Below are 19,235 nucleotides of genomic sequence, written 5' to 3'. Positions count from 1 at the left end.
AAATCATAAAGGCTTGAGCTTCAATTCACATATAGGGTACTTCCAAAGACTCCAAACCGCATCCTTGTTTTCCACTGAGACCTCAAGCACCGTTGGATCTGCTGGATCATATAGCCCAAATGGCAGAGCAGCCTGTACAACAACCTAGACCTGTTGGAGAGCCTTCTTCTATTCTGCACCCTACTCAAAACTAGTAGCTTTTTGGGTCACTTTGTACATGAGACAGAGTAACACACCCAAATGAGTAATATGTTGCCTCCAAAATCCAACTAGGTCCACTAGGCATTGTGCCTCCTTCTTGGTTATAGGAGGGTCCAGGAGCAAGAATATATATTTTACCTTAGAAGCAATATCTTACTATTCCCCACACCACTGGACCCCTGGAAATTTCAGTGAGGTAGAAGGACCCAGAATTTTAGTTGATTTTATTTCCTACCCTCTCACATGCAAATCTCTTAATAAGTCTAGAGTAGCTGCTACTTCTTCCTCATTGGATCCAATCAGCATAACATTATAAATGGAATGGAACAGTGTGATACCTTGTGAAAGGGAAAGGCATGAAGACCGTTGTGAACCAATTTGTGACACAGTGCTGGAGGGTGAATATACCCTGAAGTAGGAGAGTGAAGGTATATTGCTGGCCTTACCAGCAGAGAGCAAACTGTTTATGGTTGGTTTTATGGACAGATGTGAAGAAAAAGGCATTTGCCAGATTAATAGCTGCATACAGCTCCCAAGAGATGTGTTAATTTGCTCAAGCAATAAAACCACATCTGGTACAGTAGCTGAAATTAGAGTCACTACTTGGTTCAAGTATAACAATCTGCTGTCATTCTTCAAGAACAAACCAAGCCAGGATATTAACCATTGATCTAGCAACAATGTGGGGTCAGACATAGCTTTGATTTATTGGTACATGTCTTGCAGGGCCATCAAGACATTTCCCAAATTATCTGGGATATATACACAGTATTTAGTCTTAATTATTATGCCCTTTCCCCACTGTCAATTGTACTTGGAGGTCCTGTGGGGATATGATGACAAGTTGGCTAACTATATATTTAATATATGTATGCATGTGTCTTTATAATAGAGCCATTTACATTCCTTTGGGTATATGCCCAGTAATGGGACTGCTGGGTCAAATGGTATTTCTGCCTCTAGGTCTTTGAGAAATTGCCACATTGGTTGAACTAATTTAAACTCCCATCAACAGTATAAAAGTATTCCTTTTTCTCCACAACCTTGCCAGCATCTGTTGTTTTTGACTTTATAATAGTAGCCATTCTAACTGGTGTGAGATGGTATCTCATTGTGGTTTTGATATACATTTCTCTAATGATCAGTGATGTTGAGTTTTTTTTAATATGTGTGCTGGCCACATTTATGTCTTCTTTTGAGAAGTGTCTGTTCATGTCCTTTGCCTACTTTTTAATGTGGTTGTTTATTTTTTTCTAAATTTAAGTTCCTTATAGATGCTGGATATTAGACTTTTGTCAGATCCACCAATTGCCAAAAATCTTCTCCATTCCATAGGTTGTCTGGTTACTCTGTGGATGGTTTATTTTGCTAGGCAGAAGCTCTTTAATTACATCCCATTTGTCAAATTTTGTTTCTGTTGCAATTGCTATTGGCATCATTGTCATCAGATCTTTGACCATGTTCATGTCCTAAATGGTAATGCCTAGGTTTTCTTACAGGTTTTTTTTTATAGTTTGGGGATTTACATTTAAGTCTTTAATTCATCTTGAGTTGATTTTATATATGGTGTAAGGAAGGGGTTCAGTTTCAATTTTCTGCATATAGCTAGCCAGTTCTCCCAGCACTATTTATTAAATAAGGAAACCTTTTCCCCTTGCTTGCTTTTGTCAAGTTTGTTGAAGATCAGATGGTTGTAGGTGTATGGTCCTATTTCTGAGCTCTTTATTCTGTACCATTGGTGTATGTGTCTGTTCTTGTACCAATACCATGCTGTTTTGGTTGCTGTATCCTTGTAGTATAGTTTGAAGTCGGGTAGTGTGATGCCTCCAGCTTTGTTCTTTTTGCTTAGGATTATCTTGGCTTTTTGGGCTCTTTTTGATTCCATATGCATTTTAAAATAGTGTTTTCTAATTCTGTGAAGAATGTCAATGGTAGTTTAGTGAGAATAGCACTGAATCTATAAATTGCTTTTGGGCATATGACCATATGGTCATATGCATGCTACTGATTCCTCCTATCCATGAGCATGGAATGTGTTTCTATTTGTTTGTGTCTTTCTCAGATTTTTTTGAGCAGTGGTTTGTAGTTTTCCTTGAAGAGGTCCTTCATTCCCTTGTTAGCTATTCCTAGGTATTCATTCTTTTTGTGAGTTGTGAATGGAAGTTCATTCAAGATTTAACTCTCAGTTTGCCTGTTGTTGGTGTATAGGAAGGATAGCAATTTTTGCACATTGGTTTTATATACCGAGACTTTGCTGAAGTCGCTTATTAGCTTAAGAAGTTTTTGGGCAGAGATGAGGGAGGTTTCTTTTCTTTTCTTTTTTAAACACTCCACTTCTTTATTATTATTATTGTACTTTAAGTTCTGGGGTACATGTGCAGAACGTGCAGTTTTGTTACATAGGTATACACGTGCCATAATGGTTTACTGCACCCATCAACCCGTCATCTACATTAGCAATTTCTCTTAATGCTATCCCTCCTCTAGCCCCCCACACCCCCCCAACAGGTCCTGGTGTGTGATGTTCCCCTCCCTGTGTCCATGTGTTCTCATTCTTCAACTCCCACTTATGAGTGAGAACATGCAGTGTTTTTCTGTTTTTGCATTAGTTTACTGAGAATGATGGTTTCCAGCTTCATCCATGTCCCTGCAAAGGACATGAACTCATCCTTTTTTATGTCTGCATAGTATTCCATGATGTATATGTGCCACATTTTCTTTATCCAGTCTAACACTGATGGGCATTTTGATTGCTTCCAAGTCTTTGCTATGGTTAATAGTGCTGCAATAAATGTACATGTGCATGTGTCTTTATAGTAGCATGATTTATAATCCTTTGGTTATATACCCAGTAATGCGATTGCTGGGTAAAATGGTATTTCTGATTCTAGATCCTTGAGGAATTGCCACAGTATCTTCCACAATGGTTGAACTAATTTACACTCCCACCAATAATGTAAAAGTGTTCCTATTTCTCCACATCCTCTCCAGCATCTGTTGTTTCCTGACTTTTCAATGATCACCATTCTAACTGGCATGTGACGGTATCTCGTTGTGGTTTTGCTTTGCATTTCTCTAATGACCAGTGATGATGAGCTTTCTTTCATATGTTTATTGGCTGCATAAATGTTTTCTTTTGAGGAGTGTCTGTTCATATCTTTCACCCACTTTTTGATGGTTTTTTTTTTTCTTGTAAATTTAAGTTCTTTGTAGATTCTGGATATTAGCCCTTTGTCAGATGGATAGATTGCAAAAATTTTCTCCCATTCTGTATGTTGCCTGTTCACTCTGATGATAGTTTCTTTTGCTGTGCAGGAGTTCTTTAATTAGATCCCATTTGTCAAGTTTGACTTTTGTTGCCATTGTTTTTGGTGTTTTAGTCATGAAGTCTTTACCCATGCCTATGTCCTGAATGGTATTGCCTAGGTTCTCTTCTAGGGTTTTTTATGGTTTTAGGTCTTATGTTTGAGTCTAATCCATTTTGAGTTAATTTTTGTATAAGGTGTAAGGAAGGGGTTCAGTTTCAGTTTTCTGCATATGGCTAGCCTGTTTTCCCAACACCATTTATTAAATAGGGAATCCTTCCCCCACTGCTTGTTTTTGTCAATTTTGTCAAAGATCAGATGGTTGTAGATGTGCAGTGTTATTTCTGAGGCCTCTGAAATAATAGACCTTTGTTCCATTGGTCTATATGTCTCTTTTTGTACCAATACTATGCTGTTTTGGTTACTGTAGCCTTGTAGTATAGGTTGAAGCCAGATAGCATGATGCCTTCAGCTTTGTAGTTTTTGCTTAGGATTGTCTTGGCTATACGAGCTCTTTTTTGGTTCCATATGAAATTAAAAGTAGTTTTTTTTCCAATTCTGTGAAGAAAGTCAGTGGTAGCTTGATGGGAATAGCATTGAATCTATAAATTACTTTGGGTAGTATGATCATTTTCACAACATTGATTTCTTCCCATCCATGAGCATGGAATGTTTTTCCATTTGTTTGTGTCCTCTCTTATTTTCTTGAGTGGTAGTTTGTAGTTCTCCTTGAGGCAGTCCTTCAGATCCCTTGTAAGTTTTATTCCTAGTTATTTTATTCTCTTTGTAGCAATTGTGAATGGGAGTTCACTCATGATTTGGCTCTCTGTCTATTGTTGGTGAATAGGAATGCTTGTGATTTTGCACATTGATTTTGTATCCTGAGACTTTGCTGAAGTTGCTTATCAGCTTAAGGAGATTTTGAGCTGAGACAATGGGATTTTCTAAATATACAACCACGTCATCTGCAAAAAGAGACAATTTGACTTCCTCTTTTTCTATTTGAATACCCTTTGTTTCTTTCTCTTGCCTGATTGCCCCGGCCCAAACTTCTAATACTATGTTGAATTGGAGTGGTGAGAGAGGGCATCCTTGTCTTGTGCCAGTTTTCAAAGGGAATGCTTCCAGTTTTTGCTCTTTCAGTATGATATTGACTGTGGATGTGTCATAAACACCTCTTATTATTTTGAGATACATTCCATCAATACCTAGTTTATTGAGAGTTTTTAGCATGAAGGGCTGCTGAATTTTGTCAAAGGCCTTTTCTACATCTATTGAAATAATCATGTGGTTTTTGTCTTTGGTTCTGTTTATGTGATGGATTACATTTATTGATTTGCATATGTTGAATCAGCCTTGCATCCCAGGGATGAAGCCGACTTGATCATGGTGGATAAGCTTTTTGATGTGCTGCTGGATTCGGTTTGTCAATATTTTATTGAGGATTTTCGCGTCAATGTTATCATAGATATTGGCCTGAAGTTTTCTTTTTTTGTTGTGTTTCTGCCAGGTTTTGGTATCAGGATGATGCTGGCCTAATAAAATGAGTTAGGGAGGAGTCCCCCTTTTTCTATTGTTTGGAATAGTGTCATAAGGATTGGTACTAGCTCCTGTTTGTACCTCTGGTAGAATTAGGCTGTGAATCCGTCTGGTCCTGGGCTTCTTTTGGTTGGTAGGCTATTAATTTTTCCCTCAATTTCAGAACTTGTTATTCGTCTATTCAGGGATTCGACTTCTTCCTGGTTTAGACTTGGGAGGTTGTATGTGTTCAGGAATTTGTCCATTTCTCTTGATTTTTCTAGTTAATTTGCATAGGGGTGTTTATAGTATTCTTTGATGGTAGTTTGTATTTCTGTGGAATCGATGGTGATATCCCCTTTATCATTTTTTGTTACATCTATTTGATTCTTCTCTCTTTTCTTTATTAGTCTGGCTAGCAGTCTATTTTGTCAATCTTTTCAAAAAACGAGCTCCTGGATTCACTGATTTTTTTTTTTTTTTTTTTTTGAAGGATTTTTTTGTGTTTCTGTCTTCTTCAGTTCTGACCTGATCTTAGTTATTTCTTGTCTTCTGCTAGCTTTTGAATTTGTTTGCTCTTGCTTCTCTAGTTCTTTTGTGATGTTAGGGTGTTGATTTTATATCTTTCCTGCTTTCTCCTGTGGGCAGTTAGTGCTAAATTTCCCTCTACACACTGCTTTAAATGTGTCCCAGAAATTGTGTACATTGTGTCTTTGATTGGTTTCAAAGAACATCTTTATTTCTGCCTTCATTTCGTTATTTACCCAGTTGTCATTCAGAAGCAGTTGTTACAGTTTCCATGTAGTTGTGCGGTTTTGAGTGAGTTTCTTAATCCTAAATTCTAATTTGATTGCACTGTGGTCTGAGAGACTGTTTATGATTTCCGTTTTTTGCATTCGCTGAGGAATATTTTCCAATTATGTGGTCAATTTTAGAATAAGTGCAATGTGGTGCTGAGAAGAATGCATATTCTGTTGATTTGGGGTGGAGAGTTCTGTAGATGTCTATTAGGTCCTCTTGGTCCAGAGCTGAGTTCAACTCCTGAATATCCTTGTTAATTTTCTGTCTCCTTGATCTGTCTAATATTGACAGTGGGGTAATGTCTCCCATTATTATTGTGTGGGAGTCTAAGTCTCTTTGTAGGTCTCTAAGAACTTGCTTTATGAATCTGGGTGTTCTTGTATTGGGTGCATATATATTTAGGATAGTTAGCTCTTCTTGTTGCATTGATCCCTTTACCATTATGTAATAATCCCTTCTTTGTCTCTTTTGATCCTTGTTTGTTTAAAGTCTGTTTTATCAGAGACTAGGATTGCAACCCCTGCTTATTTTCCTTCCCATTTGCTTGGTAAATCTTCCTCCATCCCTTTATTTTGTGCTATTGTGTGTCTCTGTATGTGAGATGGGTCTCCTGAATACAGCACACTGATGGGTCTTGACTCTATCCAATATGCCAGTCTGTGTCTTTTAATTGGGGCATTTAGGACATTTACATTTAAGGTTAATATTTTTATGTGTGAATTTGATCCTGTCATTATGATCCTAGCTGGTTATTTTGCCCATTAGTTGATGCAGTTTCTTCATAGTGTTGATGGTCTTTAAAAGTTGTTATGTTTCTGCAGTGGCTGGTACCAGTTGTTCCTTTCCAAGTTCAGTGCTTCCTTCAGGAGTTCTAGTAAGGCAGGTCTGGTGGTGACAAAATCTCGCAGCATTTGCTTGTGTGTAAAGAATTTTATTTCTCTTTCACTTATGAAGTTTAGTTTGGCTGGATATGAAATTCTAGGTTGAAAATTATTTAAGAATGTTGAATATTGGTCCCCAGCCTCTTCTCACTTGTAGGGTTTCTGCCGAGAGATCTGTTAGTCTAATGGGTCTCCCTTTGTGGGTAAGCTGACCTTTCTCTCTGGCTGCCTTTAACATTTTTTCCTTCATTTCAGCCTTGCTGAATCTGACAATTATTGTCTTGGTGTTGCTCTTCTTGAGTAGTATCTTTGTGGCATTTCCTGAATTTGAATGTTGCCCTGTCTTGCTAGGTTGGGGAGGTCCTCCTGGATAATATCCCGAAGAGTGTTTTCCAACTTGGTTCCGTTCTCCCCCTCACTTTCAGGTACACCAATCAAATGTACATTTGGTCTTTTCACATAGTCCCATATTTCTTGGAGACTTTGTTCATTCCTTTTCATTCTTTTTTCTCTGATCTTGTTTTGAAACTTTATTTCATTAAGTTAATCTTCAATCTCTGATATCCTTTCTTCCACTTGATCGATTTGGCTATTGATATTTTTGTATGCTTCACGAAGTTCTCATGTTGTGTTTTGCAGCTCCATCAGGTCATTTATGTTCTTCTCTAAACTGGTTATTCTAGTTAGCAACTCCTCTAACCTTTTTTCAAGGTTCTTAGCTTCCTTGTATTGGGTTAGAACATGCTCCTTTAGCTCGGAGGAGTTTGTTATTACCCACCTTCTGAAGCCTACTTCTGTCAATTTGTCAAACTCATTCTCCGTCCAGTTTTGTTCCTTTGCTGGTGAGGAGTTGCAATCCTTTGGAGACGAGGCATTCTGGTTTTTAGAATTTTCAGCCTTTTTGTGGTGATTTCTCTCCATCTTTATGGATTTATCTACCTTTGCTCTTTGATGTTGGTGACCTTCAGATGGGGTCTCTGCATGGATGTCCTTTTTGTTGATGTTGATACCATTCCTTTCTGTTTATTTGTTTTCCTTCTAATAGTCAGGCCTCTCTGCTGCAGGTCTGCTGGAGTTTGTTGGAGGTCTACTGCAGACCATGTTTTCCCAGGTATCACCAGCAGAAGCTGCAGAACAGCAAAGATTGCTGCCTGTTCCTTCCTCTGGAAGCTTCATCCCAGAGGGGCACCCACCAGATGCCAGCCAGAGCTCTCCTGTGTGAGGTGTCTGTCGACCCCTGCTGGGACGTTTCTCCCAGTCAGGATAAACAGGGGTCAGGGATCCCCTTGAGGAGGCAGTGTACCTCTTAGCAGAGCTTGAACACTGTGCTGGGAGATAAGCTGCTCTCTTCAGAGCTGTCAGGGAGGGACATTTAAGTCTGCTGAAGCTGCACCCATAACTGCCCCTTCTCCCAGGCACGCTGTCCCAGGCAGATGGGGGATTTATCTATAAGCCCCTGACTGGGCTACTGCCTTTTTTCAGAGATACCCTGCCCAGAGAGGAGGAATCTAGAGAGGCAGTCTGGCCATAGTGGCCTTGCTGAGCTGCAGTGGGCTTCGCCCAGTTCGAACTTCTCAGCAGCTTTGTTTACACTGTGAGGGTAAAACCTCCTACTTAAGTTTCAGCAATGGTGGATGCCCCTTCACCCACCAAACTTGAGCATCCCAGGTTGACTTCAGACTGCTGTGCTGGCAGTGAGAATTTCAAGCCAGTGGAACTTAGTCTGCTGGGCTCTGTGGGGTGGGACCTGCCAAGCCAGACCACTTGGCTCCCTGGCTTCAGCCGCCTTTCTAGGGGAGTGGACAGTTCTGTTTCACTGGTGTTCCAGGTACCACTGGAGAACGGAAAAAAAAAAAAAAATAAATAAATAAATAAATAAAATTCATGCAGCTAGCTCAGTGTCTGCCCAAATGGCTGCCCAGTTTTATGCTGGAAACCTAGGGCCCTGGTGGTATAGGCACTGCAGGGAATCTCCTGGTCTGCAGGTCATGAAGACCATGGAAAAAGCACAGCATCTGGGCTGGAGTTCACTGTTCCTCATGTCACAGTCCTTCACAGCTTCCCTTGGGTAGGGGAGAGAGATAATTCCTTGACCCTTTGTGCTTCCTGGGTGAGGCAAAGCCCCACCCTGCTTCAGCTTGCCCTCCATGAGCTGCACCCACTGTCCAAGCAGTCCCAATGAGATGAATCAGGTACCTCAGTTGGAAATGCAGAGATCACCCACCTTCTGCATCGATCTTGCTGGGAGCTGCAGACCAGAGCTGTTCCTATTTGGCCATCTTGATGGACTTTTCTAGATATAAAATCATGTCATCTGCAAACAAAAAGAGTTTGACTTCCTTTCTTCCTATTTAAATACACTTTATTTCTTTCTCTTGCCTGATTGCCCTGGCCAGAACTTCCAATACTATGTTGAATAGGAGTGGTGAGAGAAGGTATCCTTGTTGATATGGTTTGGGTGTGTCCCCACCCAAATCTCATCTTGAATTGTAGCTCCCACAATTCCCACTTGTTGAGTGAGGGACCTGGTGGGAGGTAATTGCATCACAAGGGTGATACTTTCCAGTGCTGTTGTTGTGATAGTGAGTAAGTCTCATGAGATCTGATGGTTTTATAAGGGGAAATCCCTTTTGCTTGACTCTCATTCTGTCTTGCCTGCTGCCATGTAAGACATGCCTTTCTCCTTCTGCCATGATTGTGAGGCCTCCCGAGCCACATAGAATTGTGAATCTATTAAACTTCTTTTCTTCATAAATTACCCAGTCTCAGGTATGTCATCATCAGCAGTGTGAGAACAGACTAATACACTCGTCTTATGCTGATTTTCAAGGGGAATGTTTCCAGCTTTTACTCATTCAGTATGATATCGACTTTGGGTTTGTCATCTTTGGCTCTTATTATTTTGAGGTATATTCCTTCAATACCTAGGTTTTGGAGTTTTTGACATGAAGCAATGTTAAATTTTATGGAAGGACTTTTCTGCACCTATTGAAATAATCAGGTGATTTTTGTATTTAGTTTTCTTATGTGATGAATCATATTTATTGACTTGTATATGTTGAACCAGCCTTGCATCCTGGGGATGTAGCCTACTTGATTGTGGTGGATAAGCTTTTTGATGTACTGCTGAATCTGGTTTGCCAGTATTTTGTTGAGAATTTTTGCATCGACGTTCATCAAGGATATTGGCTTGCAGTTTTCTTTCCTTTCTTTTTCTTTCTCTCTCTCTCTCTCTCTCTTTTTTTTTTTTTTTTTCCATAAGACGGAGTCTTGCTCTGTTGCCCAGCCTGGAGTGTACTGGTGTGATCTCAGCTCACTGCAACCTCTGACACCTGGGTTCAAGTGATTCCCTTGTCTCAACTTCCCAAGTAGCTGGTATTACAGGAGAGCACCACCACACCCAGCTAATTTTTGTATTTTTAGTAGAGACAAAGTTTCACCATATTGGCCAGGCTGGTCTTGAACTCCTGAGCACAGGTGATCCATCCACCTTGGCCTCCCAAAGTACTGGGACTACAGGTGTGAGCCACCATGCCCAGCCTGAAGTTTCCTTTTTTTAATTTTATATATGCTGGGTTTTGGTATCAAGGCGATACCAGCTTCATAGAATGAGTTAGGGAGGAGTCCCTCCTTTTTGATTTTTTTTCTGAATAGTTTCAGTCAGAATGGTACTATCTCTTCTTTGTACCTCTGGTAGAATTCATATGGTCCTGGGCTTATTTTTTGGTTGGTAAGCTATTTATTACTATCTCAATTTCAACATGTGTTGTTGTTCTATTCAAAGATTCAATTTCTTTCTGGTTCTCATGTTTGGGGGCTTATCTGTCTTCATTCTTTGAGGTTGCTGACCTTTGGATGTGGGGGTGGGGGGTTGTGTGTGTTGTTGTTATTGTTGTTCATTTTTAACAGTTTGGCCACTCTCCAGCAGGGCTGCTGCAGTTTGCTGGGGGTCTGCTCCAGATCCTAGTCATCTTGGTTTTTCCAGTACCTGGAGGTATCACCAGTGAAGGCTGTGAAACAGCAAAGATGGCAGCCTGCCCCTTCCTCTGGAAGCTTCCTTTCAGGGGAATACCAACCTGTTGTTGGGCTGAATGCACCTGTAGGAAGTGGTTGGAGAACCCTGTTGGGAGGTCTCACCCAGTTAGGAGGAATGGGATCAGGGACCTTCTTAAATAAGCAGTCTAGCTGCATTTGGTAGATCAGTTGTGTTGTGCTGGGGATCCCTTCATCCCCCAATCGATTTGGGCTCTCCAATGCCTGCAGGCTAGACTGAGACACCCAAACAGCAAAGGTGGCAGCCAGCCTCCTACACCTGGGCATTTCATTCATCCCAGGGAGAAATTAGAACTCTGAAGGCTGTAGAACATGGGTGGGGATGACTGGAGGCCCCAGCTGGGAGGATCAGTCCAGTGAGAAAAAATGGATCTGGATCCTGTTTAAAGCAGCATTCTGGCCATGCCTCCACAAAACAGCCATGCTGTGCTGGGAAACCACCTCTGCCCTGGTTTGCTGGGACTCTCCAAAGCCTGTAGGCTGAACAGCCCAGTTGTCCAAACACCAAAGGTGACGTTCCACCCCTCCCCCAGGGCACTGCATCCCAGGGAGAGATCAGAGCTCTTTCTAGAATACCCGCAGGTGAGGGTGGCTGGAGGCCCTGGCTGGGAGGTCCTGCCCCATGAAGAGGAACAGATCAGAGTCCTCCTTAAAGAAGCAGTCTGACCATATTCTGGCAATGCAGTTGTGCTGCACTGGGGGAACCCTTCCTCAGACTGTCTGGACTCTCTAAAGCCTGCAGGCTGGAAGGGCTGAGTCGACCATACAGCTAAGATGGCAGCCTGCCCCTTCCTTTGGGACCTCCACAGGCAGGCTCCACCCTGTTGCCAGTGGCTGGTTGGAATTCCAAGGCAGTGGGTCTTGTGAGATGCTGTGGAAATCGGCCCGCAGACTGACACTGCTCAGAACCCTGGATTCAGCCCTCTTCCTAGGGCTGGATTTTTAGTTTCAGGTCTTAAATATATTTAAGTTTTTAACCCAATTTAATTTTCATATATGATGTGAGATAAGGATCCAATTTCATTCTTCTGCATGCGGATATCTAGTGTTCTTGATGCCACTTATTAAAGAGATTTTTTTTCTCCATTGTGTGTTCTTGGTACCTTTATCACAAATCAATTATTTGTAAAAGTGTGGGTTTAATTTTGTATACCGTATCCGGTCTCACTGGTCAATGTGTCTGCTTTTGTGATAATATTATGCTGTTTTGATTACTATAGTTTTGTAGTATATTTTGATGTCAGGCAGTATGCCTTGAGCTTTGCTCTTTTTGCTTATAATTGTTTTAGTTACTGACGTCTTTTTGTGGTTCCATACAACTTTTAGGACTTTTTTTTTTCTATTTATGTGAAAAATGTTATTGTAATTTTAATAGGAATTTCACTGAATCTGCAGATTACATTGGGTAGTCTAGATACTTCAGTATTTTTCCAATTTATGAATATGGGATATCTTCCCCAATTTGTGTTTTTGTTCAATTTCTTTCACCTAAGTTTTTGTTGTTGTGCAATTATTCAACACTCTCACTTTAACAGTAGACGCCCTGTGAGGCTGGAAGTTTGTTGTAACTCAGCCAAGTGCAAGATGAGGTCTAGTGTTGATTTTCAGCAATTATAGCCTTGTGGCTCTAGGAGATGAGATTCTCTCTCAGGGCACACTAGAAGCTCTTAAATTATTTATGCATTGCCTGAGCCAGAAATTCAAATCTCTGAGCTCATCCTTTTAAAAATTACTTTGTCCAGCAACATTAGGGGTAAGCAACTGACATAATTATATTCCTTAGTTTTCCACAAGTGTTTGAAAGTGTCATATACAGAATCACTAAATTACATGCCTCTTACAAGTGGTTGATCAGGAGTACTCAATCCAGATGTTTTGTGTATCACAATAAGCAGTTCATCCCATTCATCCTATAGACTATCAGTGCTCCCTGTACTGTTGGAAATAGACTCTTTAGCACTTGAAGTCCAATCAGATTAGAAAGTAAACTCTAGAAACCCCAAAACCAATTAAAGAAACTCATCCTGAAAGTTCTATTCCCCTAGAATAACTCCTGGTGCCACAAATCTGTATTAGGGTTCTTTAGAGATGTAGATAAAGATTTATCATGGGAGTTGGTTGACACATGATGGAGGGGCATAAGTCCCATGATATGCAACATGCAAGCTGGAGAAATGAAAGCCAGTGGTGTAGTGCTGTCCAAGTCCAACACAGCCTGAGAACCTGGGGGACACTGGTTTAAGTCCTGAAGTCTGAAGGCTAGAAAACTTACAGTTCTGATGTCCAAGATCAGAAGAAGGGTGTCTTAGCTCCAGAGAGAGGGTGCAAATTTGTCTTTCCTCTGCCTTTTTGTTCTATATGGGCCCTCAACCATTTGGATGGTGCCTGTCCACATTGTGTGAGGATGGATCTTCCTTACTCGGTCTACTGATTCAAATGCCAATCTCTTGAGCAACAACTTTACAGACATACCCAGAAATAATGCTTTACCAGCTCTCTGGATATCTCATAATCTAGTGGAGGTGACATCTAAAATTAACCATCACACTAGGAGAAGATAGATCACTTCTGGAGCTTGAATCTTTATAAAAACAGCCAGATGTATGCATCTTCTGTGTCCTCACCCTGGCCCCTAAGTGCAATGATTAAGGAATAGGATATGGCTCCTGGGTTTTTAGTTCTAACTAATAACTTTTAGAGTATTTATGGATCTTTACATATAGAACTGAAGACCTGCCATGTATATAGCTTATTCCAAAATAGAATACAGAATCCTCAAAATAGGATATACCTTTTCTGAAAGTAATTATATGATGTGTGGGGAAAAGAGAGATCAGACTGTTAGTGTGTCTATATAGAAAGAAGCAGACATAAGAGACTCCATTTTGTTCTGTATTTGAGATGCTGTTAATCTGTGACCCTACCCCCAACCCTGTCCTTGTAAGAGACATGTGCTGTGGTGACTCAAGGTTTGGGGCTTGAGTCTGTGCAGGATGTGCTTTGTTAAACAAGTGCCTGAAGGCAGCATGTTTGTTAAAAGTCATCACCATTCTCTTAATCTCAAGTACCCAGGGTACTGCAGAAGGTCACAGGGACCTCTGCCTAGGAAGCTAGGTATTGTCCAAGGTTTCTCCCCACCTGATAGTATGAAATATGGCCTCGTAGGAAGGGAAAGACCTGATCGTCTCCCAGCTTGACACCCGTGAAGGGTCTGTGCTGAGGATTAGTATAAGAGGAAAGAAGGCCCATTGGCAGTTGAGATAGAGAAAAGCATCTGTCTCCTGCCCGTCCCGGGGCAATGGAACTTTCCATCTCAGTGTAAAACTTGATTGTATGTTCTATTTACTGAGATAGGAGAAAACTGCCTTAGGGCTGAAGGTGGGACTTGCTAGTGGCAATGCTGCTCTTTATGCACTAAAAAGGTTTATGGAGATGTTTGCATATGCATATCAAGGCACAGCACTTTTCCTTAAACTTATTCATGTCACAGAGATCTTTATTCATATGTCTTACTGCTGACCTTCTCCCTACTATGATCCTATTATCCTGCCACTTCCCTTTTTCCGAGATGGTAAAGATAATGGTCAATAAATACTGAGAGAACTCAGAGACCGGTCCGGTGCCGTGCGGGTCCTCTCTATGCTGAGTGCCGGTCCCCTGGGCCCACTTTTTCTTTCTCTGTACTTTGTCTCTGTGTCTCATTTCTTTTCTCAAGTCTCTGGTTCCACCTAACGAGAAACGCCCACAGGTGTGGAGGGGCAGGTCAACCCTTCATGACGTTCGCACGTCCCTGTGTTCCAGAACCAGGCACTGCTTGCATTTGGAATGAATGGCCCACAGACAGTCAAAAGGACAAAGGAAAGGATGGGTGCAGTTATACATTAATAGGCTCACAGATAAAAATACACAAAACACACTCAATAAAATAAATTACTTATAGCTTAACATTTCTTTTACATAAAAACTAGCAAACTGTAATACTTTTACTACCTTCCAGGCATATGGCTATGGAGCACTTGAAATATGGCTAGTCCAAACTGGGATGTGCTGTAACTGTAAAATCTATTTTGAAGATTTAGTATGACAAAATGCAAAAACTCAATTTTTATATCAATACTGGTAATATTGAGGTAGATTATATAAATTCGTTTCACTTGCTTTTTACCTTTTTATTTTTAAATTATTTTTTTACAGGCAGGGTCTTGCTCTGTTCCAGGCTGAAGTGCAGTGGTGTAATCATAGCTCACTGCAGCCTTGAATTCCTGGACTCAAGCAGTCCTCCTATCTCAGCCTCCTGAGTAGCTGGCACTATAGGCACATGTCACCACACCTGGCTAATCAAGAAATTTTTAAGAGATGGGGGCTTTCCTATACCATGGTGTGGTATCTTCCTATACCATGGTGGAATGAAATTAGAAATCAATACCAAAAGGAACTCTCAAAACTACACAAACATGGCCAGGCGCAGTGGCTCATGCCTGTAATTCCAGCGTTTTGGGAGGCCGAGGCGGGCAGATCACCTGAGGTCAGGAGTTCAAGACCAGCCTGGTCAACATGGTGAAACCCCATCTCTACTAAAAATACAAAAAATTAGCCAGGTATGATGGCGTGCACCTGTAATCCCAGCTACTCGGAGGCTGAGACAGGAGAATTGCTTGAACCCAGGAGGCGGAGGTTGCAGGGAGCCGAGACTGCACCATAGCATTCTGGCCTCGGTGACAGAGCAAGACTGCGTCTCAAAAACAAACAAAAACTGCACAAGACATGAAAACTAAGTAACTTGCTCCTGAATGACTCCTGGGTAAACAATGAAATTAAGGCAGAAATAAAAAAATTCTTTGAAATAAATGAAAATAGAGACATAACATACCAAAACCTTTTGGGATACAGCAAAAGTAATGTTAAGAGGAAAGTTTATAGAATAAATGCCTACATAAAAAGACAAAGATCTCAAATTAACAACCTAACATCGTACCTCAATCTCAAGGACCTAGATAAATAAATGGTGCTGGGAAAACTGATTTGCCATATGCAGAAGAAATAAACTAGACCCTTACCTCTCATCATATACAAACATTAATGCAAGATGGATTAAAGACCTAAATGTAAGACTTAAAACTATTAAAATGTTAGAAGAAAACCTAGGAAAAACTCCTCTGGATGTTGGCCTTGGCAAAGAATTCACAATGAAGACCCTAAAAGCAAACGCAACAAAACCAAAAATAGATAAATGGAACTGAATTAAAGGCTTCTGCACAGCAAAATAATCAACTAAATAAACAGACAACCTACATAATGGGGGAAAAATATATGCAAATTATTTCCCTGAGATAGGATTAATATTCACCATCTAGAAGGAACTAAAACAATAAGAAAAAACCCCAAACAATGCCATTACAAACTGGGCAAAGGACATGAACAGACACAAATACAACTGACCAACTAACACGTGAAAAAATGGTCCACATCACTAACCATTACAGAAATACAAAAACCACTCTGAGATATCATCTTATACCAGTCACAATGGTTATTATTAAAAAGTCGTAAAACAGATGATGGTGTCAATGTGTAGAAAAGGGAACATGTGATAGTTTGCTGAGAATCCCAAGAACAGAAAACCAAACACTGCATGTTCTCACTCGTAAGTGGGAACTGAACAATGAGAACACTTGGACACAAGAAGGGGAACATCACACAATGGGGTCTGTTGAGGGGTGGGGGGAGAGGGGAGGGATAGCATTAGGAGATATACCTAACGTAAATGACGAGTTAATGCATGCAGCACACCAACATGGCACATGTATACATATATAACAAACCTGCACGTTGTGCACATGTACCCTAGAACATAAAGTATAATAATAAAAAAAAAAAGGAACATGAATATTCTTTTGGTGGGAATGTAAATTAATTCAGCCTCTATGGATAGCAGTATAGAGATTTTTCAAAGAAGTAAAAATAGAACAATCTCACTACTGGGAATCTACCCAAAGGAACAGAAATCATTATATAAAAAAGATATCTGCACATGTATGTTTATTGCATCAATATTTACAACAGCAAATTCATGGAACCAACTTAAGTATCTACCAACAATTGACTGGATAAAGAAAACGTGAGAGAGAGATATATAGAGATATATATAAATGGAGTATTATGCAACTATAAAAAAGAATGAAATCATGTCATTTGCAGCAACATGGATGGAGCTGGAGGCCATTATCCTACATGAACTAAATCATAAGTAAAAAATAAAATATTGCATATGTTCTCACTTAAAAGTAGGAGCTAAACAATGGGTGTACACAGACATAAAGATGGAGATTAGACACTGGGGACTCCAATAGGGCAAAGAGTGTGAGTGGCAGTAAGGGTTGAAAAATTACCTATTGGGTACAGTGTTTAATATTTGGGTGATGAGTACACTAGAAGCCCAATTCCCACTATTATTCAATACACCCATGTTACAACAAGCACATATATCCCCTGGATCTAAAATAAAAATTAAAAAAATCCCACATTATCAATAAAAATGTGGCAGAGTATGTTCAATTTTATTTTCTTTCTATTTCTAGCATACAAGTGAGACCTTCTCGGCTATAAAGGAACCTGTCCATAAATCACTTAAAATGTGACTGGTTAATGATTTTTAGTAAAATACACCATGATATGTTTTTATTGGTTAAAGGCAATTTATTTTGAAATGTTGCTTTGGTTGTTTGCTTTCTGGAAACATATTGGAACACTTGTTTTTCATAAGCTGTCCTGGCAGTGCCACAATCCCACCCATTTTTTAGGCCTTTTAATAAGGTCATTATGAAATCTGAGTTTCTAGGAATACTCTGGTGCATTCACTTCATCTGCAAAAGCAACTGGCACAACCACCCCTTGCCGGTGCAGCTCTCGGAGAACATCTAATATTGAGTCTAGTTCTATGCGGAACTTCTCTAGCTCACGATTCTTTAACTGTGCCAGTCTTTTCCATTTTTCAACTTCTTTGTTTTGCTCAGTTTCCACTGCTTGGTGTGTTTGCTGTATTATCTGCAAATACAAAAATTCCACATTGCTGTCATAGTTAATAGTGGTGGGTGAGGAACCTTTAACAATCTTAAAGTAGGCAAACCTGGGGTTTCTTTGGGGAACTCAGGTAAACTATAATGCTCTGCATGGATGCAGCATTTTCTGTCTTCAAGGAGTATATACATCCCAACTGTGTTAGGGACTAAATGTTTGTGTCCCCCTCAAATTCATATGTTGAGGTCCTAACCTTTAATGTGGCTGTATGTGGAGTAAGGAAATAATGAATGTTAAGTGAGATCATAAGGGTGGGGACTTGATTTGATAAGAATTAGTGTTTTCACCACTAGAGACACCAAGGAGATGTCTTGCCCCTCTTCCTCTCCTCTGTGCACATGGCACTGAGGAAAGATCATGTTAGAATGAGAAAACAGGTGGCTATCTGCAAGCTGGGAAGAGAGATCTCACCAGAAACCTAACAGACCAAAACCTCATTCTGGGACTTTTGGCCTACAGAACGGTGAGAAAATAATTTTCTCCTGTTTAACCACCCAATTTATGATATTTTGTTACGACAGGACCCAAGCAGACTATATACTGTTCAAACAAGTAAAATTTCAGAACCAAGGCAAGTGCCTAAAAACACATCATGCCTTTAGATCTGCTATTTTTAATTTATCTGTTTGTAATTAAGTATAGTAATATTACTAGTGCTAGCTATATAATTTAAATAATCATATTAAAACAATTTATTTCTTATAAACATTTGCTGAAATGACTTGAATATGGAACACCATGCCTTGTTCCAGGGTAAGATGTGTAAGTTTTTAGGAACCCATCAACAATTAAGAACATGATACAAATTTTTGCTTTTTTTCCAGATATAAGGATACCAATCTTCAAGCACTTGAGATATAAAGTCTCATTTTTCTCATAAGTTATAAGTTTATTAAATTTTTAACAAGATGAAAATACACTGGAAACACTTTAAGTGGTAATTTTTGCTAGGGATGACAAAACTATAGCAAAGTAAAGGCATTTAAAAGTAAAGACCTATAGAAATATGTAAAATGATTTACTTTACCTGTTGAAGTTCCTGTTCTCTTTGTGCATGTCTCATTTCCATCTGCTTAATTTTCTTTTCTAGGCCCACAAAATGTTTCATCTCTGGTGTATGGTTTTCTTTGGCTTCTCTCAATTCTTCTAAGAGTTTTGTAACCTAAAATTGACATATGAAGCAAATGAAAACCTATGATCACAAGAACTAATTATTTTTAATAGGTAATCTTGAAAATCAGAATATTTGTATAAAATTTCTCTATATAAGTAAGAGGCATCTTGGATCGTTAGAGTAATTAATAGCTTTCATTCTCTATATCCAGAAAGTAAAGGCTCATCCTAGCTCTGAGTTGACCTCACAGTCTAAGAGGTTCCAGATGAATGGACCATTTTCTAC

The 19,235-nt window shown here is 39.8% G+C and overlaps 1 protein-coding gene across 3 annotated transcripts in view; it reads right to left on the bottom strand.

Moving 5' to 3' along the window:
• Nucleotides 1-16,783: 16,783 nt before the first annotated feature.
• Nucleotides 16,784-19,235, bottom strand: part of CEP162 (centrosomal protein 162) — a 108,729-nt gene continuing 106,277 nt past the window's right edge. For all 3 annotated transcript variants that reach the window (XM_008006508.3, XM_008006510.3, XM_008006512.3), the window contains 2 exons: nucleotides 18,864-18,998; nucleotides 16,784-17,803 (listed from right to left, as the gene is read on the bottom strand). In XM_008006508.3, coding sequence (XP_008004699.3) covers nucleotides 17,594-17,803; nucleotides 18,864-18,998 — 345 coding nt within the window. In that variant the 3' untranslated portion in view covers nucleotides 16,784-17,593. The remainder of the gene's footprint in view (nucleotides 17,804-18,863; nucleotides 18,999-19,235) is intronic.

This window comes from Chlorocebus sabaeus, chromosome 13 (assembly GCF_047675955.1).
Source record: "Chlorocebus sabaeus isolate Y175 chromosome 13, mChlSab1.0.hap1, whole genome shotgun sequence".
Taxonomy (NCBI): domain Eukaryota; kingdom Metazoa; phylum Chordata; class Mammalia; order Primates; family Cercopithecidae; genus Chlorocebus; species Chlorocebus sabaeus.
This window is presented reverse-complemented; position numbering and strand designations above follow the sequence as displayed.